The 5243-nt window shown below is 29.9% G+C and overlaps 1 protein-coding gene across 1 annotated transcript; it reads left to right on the top strand.

Moving 5' to 3' along the window:
• Positions 1 to 405: 405 nt before the first annotated feature.
• On the top strand, positions 406 to 5011 carry LOC146897086 (IQ domain-containing protein IQM1-like). The gene is made up of 9 exons (XM_085734592.1): positions 406 to 814; positions 1031 to 1462; positions 1826 to 1940; positions 2365 to 2430; positions 2542 to 2630; positions 2960 to 3047; positions 3383 to 3613; positions 4010 to 4111; positions 4229 to 5011. Exons 2-9 carry the CDS (start codon positions 1035 to 1037, stop codon positions 4622 to 4624), a joined length of 1515 nt encoding a protein of 504 aa, XP_085590718.1. The 5' UTR covers positions 406 to 814; positions 1031 to 1034; the 3' UTR covers positions 4625 to 5011.
• Positions 5012 to 5243: the final 232 nt, after the last annotated feature.

Raw genomic sequence — 5243 nt, 5'->3', positions numbered from 1 at the left:
ATCATCTCTCTTCCTTTTTCTCGCTCTATTGTTTTGGACCAATGAGAAGAGAGAAAATGAAAGTTATCATTAAAGTTGTTCAAAATGGTTGTACATATATCACTACTCTTTAAAAAAAAAATCAATGCTTTCCCTGAAAAAAAATTCAGTGCTTAACCAAACATCTTCGTCCATCATACCCTAATTCCTTTGCTCAAGTTAGCCCTATGGACATTTACTTAATGTTATGAGAGGAATATAACAAGTAGAATGGAATGATTAAAACATGTAATAAGACTATTAATCATCAATTCTCATATTATATGAGCATTTTTAAATATATTTAAAAAAAAAGAATGAAAATAAAGATATGGCAACGATTTTAAGAATACCCCTTTAAGCTTTTGACTGATTCTATCTCATTCAATTCACATCTCCGCGTAAACACTTTTCACTTACACACTCATGTAACACCTTCTGCAAGTCACACCATTAATTTTCAATTTCTATATTCAATAATCAATACAACCCATTTTATGGGACAAGAAAAGACACATAGTTTCTTATTTTTCTATTCAAACCAAACTGTTTCATTAATTAATTAATTCCTAAATAAATAATTCAAATGGTCACACCATTTTTTCTTCAATCTTTCTCTTACGTATTTGAAAGTACTTATTAGAATCTTCACTCTTTATTTACATGTATTCCATAGTTTGTGCCTTATATAAGAGTTGTCAAGTGAACATTTTCCAAGACTTAAAATCAGTTGCTATCTATCTTTGCTTATAAGAGAATCATAAAGAATCTTACTTTTCAATTTCATATTCTAAAGGTAACTATTTATTTTCATCACTTGTTATTAATATTGGTTATTCATTTTCTAGTGAAATGCTTGAATTGACTCTTAGATGTTACATTGAATATGATAATTTATATAAACATTTTTCTTAAGTTTGTTGTTGTAGTATAGTATATTATTATTAGTAGTGCTTCTTTATTTTAATTATTAAAATTATGTAACTTTTTTTCTTTGCTTATTATTTTGCAGAAGAATGCAAATGATAACAACAATAAGACCAATGGATTATGAATCTAAAGAAGGAGATGTTACCTTAAGAACAATGAGTTTCAAGAGTGAAAGAAAAATAGATGAATTGTATAATCAAGAAAAGTTAGATGATGAGGTTGTTCATGAAGAATCTACATGTTCAAAGAAGAGGAAAATTGGAAATCTGAAGCTGCAAACTACATTCTCATTCAAATATTTGGTTACAGATAACTCTGGTACAAAAGAAGGTTTTATTGATGATGTTTTCAATAAACAAAGCCCTTCAATTTTGTTGCATAAACCAGAAATTTGGTTTTCACCAAAATCCATTGGAGAGCTTGATGTTGCTGCTATAAAGCTGCAGAAAGTTTACAAGAGTTATAGGACTAGAAGAAATTTGGCAGATTGTGCAGTTGTTTGTGAAGAACTATGGTTTGTTTCAATTTCAATATTTATGATTATGACATTTATTTTTAAACATGTTTTTAGTTTCTAAACAATTTTATTTTTCTATTTTAGTATTTTATCAATTTTTAGTTCATACTTTTTATAAAAACGAGTGTTTTTAATTTCCTGATACTTTTAATCATTTGGAAGGAATTAAAAACACTCGTTTATATGAGAAGCGAGGACTAGAAGTGATAAATAAATTTATAGATACGTAATTTTATAAGGATTAAAAACATATTAGTCCTTATTTTTTATGGATAAGGAATTTTATGTTCAATTATAGTCATTGATTATTAGAATTTAATAAACTTTTGCAAATAATTTTTGTTTTTTTAACCATTACAGGTGGAAGGCTTTAGACTATGCTGCACTTAGTAGGTGCTCTGTATCACATTTTGATTCAGTTAAAACAGAAACAGCTCTTTCAAAATGGGCTAGAGCTAGGACTATGGCTGCTAAGGTGCTCTTTAATGTCAAAAGCTATAATCTTTGAATAAACTTTTGGATAATGGAGAATGTCTTTTTAATATTTCAACTGTATAGGCATTGGTTTGATTTAAAACTTTATTATTTGCCTGAAATATAAATGATTTGTCCCCGTGAATTTATCTTAGTTGGTAGGGACATTGCATAATATATACAGGGATCGGAGTTCGAATCCTGACACCCCATTTCTCCACATTTAAAATGTGTGAGTTTCAACCACAAGAATATTCGACCAAAATAAAATAAAATAAATGATTTGATGTTAATTTGGCTTTGTCAATTATATATTTGACTGGGACCATATAGAAGAATTCAAAGTTTTCATTCTCTTTCAACACAATTGCTTTTGTGAATTTGTTACCATCAATTAACCTTTTTTGTTTGCTGGCTGTTGGTAGGTGGGAAAAGGATTGTGTAAAGATGACAAAGCACAAAAATTAGCTCTTAGACATTGGCTTGAAGCTGTAAGCTCATATGTCTAATTATTTGGACTTTGATTAAGATCTTTAAATTAACTTATTAGAAGTACAAATAAGCTGATTAAAATTAAGCTAAGATTTTCTTGTATTTTGCAGATTGATCCACGTCATCGATATGGACACAACTTACATTTGTACTATAATGTTTGGTTTCATAGCCAGAGCTCGCAACCTTTTTTTTACTGGTAAAATTAATCACAATACGATTGTTAAAATAGACTCTCATAAAAAATGTGTTTTATTTGAAAAAATAAGTATTTCTTTATTACTTATTTCTTATTTATTTATTTATTTATGAAATTTATTTATTTTCTTATTCTTAAAATGTTTCATGTTTACAAAGATTTGTAAAACCATTTTTAAAAACAAATTATATTGAAAATAATGTGGCAGCTTTGTAATTAAAAGTAAAACCATTTTCTAGTATCAAACATGTCTTAGCACACTTTTGAGTATTGATTTATTACTATTTCTTGCTAAACTGATTTCATAATTGCATGTTGGTGACGTAAAGGTTGGATGTTGGAGATGGAAAAGAAGTAAATCTTGAGAAGTGTACAAGATGTGAATTACAGAAGCAGTGTATAAAGTACCTTGGACCTGTAAGTTCTTTCACTTTCATCTCATGACATTGACAATGCCACATAACATATAATTGGACTTTATATTATAATTTTTCATATGATGATGGAATTAAATCCATGTACATGTACTATATAATACTTGGTCAATTATAGAGTGCCAGTGATGTATCTTAGGACTAATAAACTATCAATAAATCATGTGTTAGTGCCTTCAATGCACTAGACCATATACTTTATGATTTTGTTTTTTGTACTTTTCAATAGTTTGACTTAATTAATATATTGAGCAGCCACCAAAATATTCTCTATTAATTATAAGAGGTTCCACTTTTTTTTTTTTATTGCTTATGCAGAAAGAAAGGGAAATATATGAAGTTATTATAGAGGAAGGAAGGTTTGTTTTTAGAAAAAGCAAGAACCTTGTACACACTTCTGAAGGATCTAAGTGGATTTTTGTTCTTAGCTCATCAAGAATTTTGTATGTTGGGGAGAAGAAGAAAGGTCAATTTCAACACTCAAGTTTTCTAGCTGGTGGTGCTACTGTTGCATCTGGAAGATTGGTTGTCCAAAATGGGGTTCTTGATGTATGGTACTTGTTTTTATACATAATTCATATTTATAATCTTAGGGACACCATAAAAATACAATTATTTTTATGACAACTTGCTCCAGAGTCAATGAATATGAGCTAAGTGTTTCTCAGTTGGATTTGCTATAGTCAGAAATTCACACAATTAGCGCATTGGTGGTCGTTGGATCGAGATGAAACAATTTAGATTTTGAAAAACTCTAAAATACCGAGTTTTAAATCTAAACTGTCGTATCTTAATCAAACGACCATCGATGTACTAATTGCATGAATGTGGCTGACCATTTATAGCGCAGCGAAGGATTCCATTTCCATGTAAAAATGAACAAAAAGATTGAAAAGCATTTTACTTTCTTTATATTGAAATTGATGTTCATTAATTTTTATTCAGGCTATATGGCCCTATAGTGGACATTACCGACCTACAAAGAAGAATTTCATGGAATTCATTGGTTTCTTGATGGAACACAATGTGGACTTGACAAATGTAAAGGTAAATTAATAACTTCCAAAGAAATTTTCCCTTTATAAATTAGCCTATTTTTGCTTTGATTTGAAATCACTATGCATCCACATGTTTAAACTTATGTACAACCATTTCCTTATGCAGAAATATCCAATTGATGATGATGTCCCACCTTCAGAGCAAGTTGACAATGAGCTTCAATTTAAGTCCACAAATACTAATAATGCAAATTCAAGTGACTCTGCCAAAAGGTGCATCCAAAATAATGTGGCAATTATACAACATAAAGATTGCAAGCCATTGTCAAGCAAATGGACCACTGGAGCTGGTCCTAGGATTGGTTGTGTGAGAGAGTACCCAACAACACTCCAAGCTAAGGCACTTCAACAACTCAATTTATCACCTAGAGTCAACAATGGAAAAATTGCTAACAAGACACCTATTCCCTCACCAAGACCTAGTCCAAAAATTCACTTGTCTCCTAGACTTGTGCACATGGGAATTCCAAGCCCTAGAGTACATGTTACTTCAGCAAATTAAGATCTATTTAGTCCATGTTTAAATTGTCGGTGAATTTGGTAGAATTATGGTGTTGCAGACTTGCAATGTGCTTTAAAACTATAACAAAATCACAGTACCACCGTAATTTTATTGAACTCACGATCAATTCAATCATGTACTTATTATCATAAACTATTTTCTATATTCATTTTCTAATAATAGCATACCTCTTCATTTATACTTTAGTTTAGAGTATAGGATGAGGATTACAACATAAGAGATCTAACCAATGATTCATTTTTTTCATTTAGTTCTTTTTCTTTTGACCAATTCTTTTGGTCATCTAGCATATGATGAATAATATTTTTTGGTCCCTTCATATGTTTAATTACCCAATTGTATTTTGGGAGTTGGGTCAATATTCCATTCTTGTTTGTCAAATAATATTTAAAAATGATTTTATAGTTTCTCATATCACTTCTTTCTTAGTCATGAAGATTCCCTGCCACTGACTAGTCCTTGTGGCGTGGAGATGAGGCATCATGTCAAAATTGCCCAAAATTGGTCTCATATTCTACATACAGATAATGTGGACATACTAAGAGCAATCCATGCAATGTTCCCTAATAAGTATAATTTGTGATAGTAATGTATGTAT

The sequence above is a fragment of the Medicago sativa genome, chromosome 8, assembly GCF_051527215.1.
Source record: "Medicago sativa cultivar Bolivia chromosome 8, Bolivia_mono, whole genome shotgun sequence".
Taxonomy (NCBI): Eukaryota; Viridiplantae; Streptophyta; class Magnoliopsida; order Fabales; family Fabaceae; genus Medicago; species Medicago sativa.
This window is presented reverse-complemented; position numbering and strand designations above follow the sequence as displayed.

What these genes read in the sequence shown, in the direction of transcription:
- LOC146897086 (XM_085734592.1), top strand. Translation starts at nt 1,035, where the DNA reads ATGCAAATGATAACAACAATAAGACCAATGGATTATGAATCTAAAGAA. An exon ending in TTAGACATTGGCTTGAAGCT is followed by an intron (nt 2,431 to 2,541) that starts GTAAGCTCATAT and finishes TGTATTTTGCAG; the next exon opens with ATTGATCCACGTCATCGATA. An exon ending in GTATAAAGTACCTTGGACCT is followed by an intron (nt 3,048 to 3,382) that starts GTAAGTTCTTTC and finishes TTGCTTATGCAG; the next exon opens with AAAGAAAGGGAAATATATGA.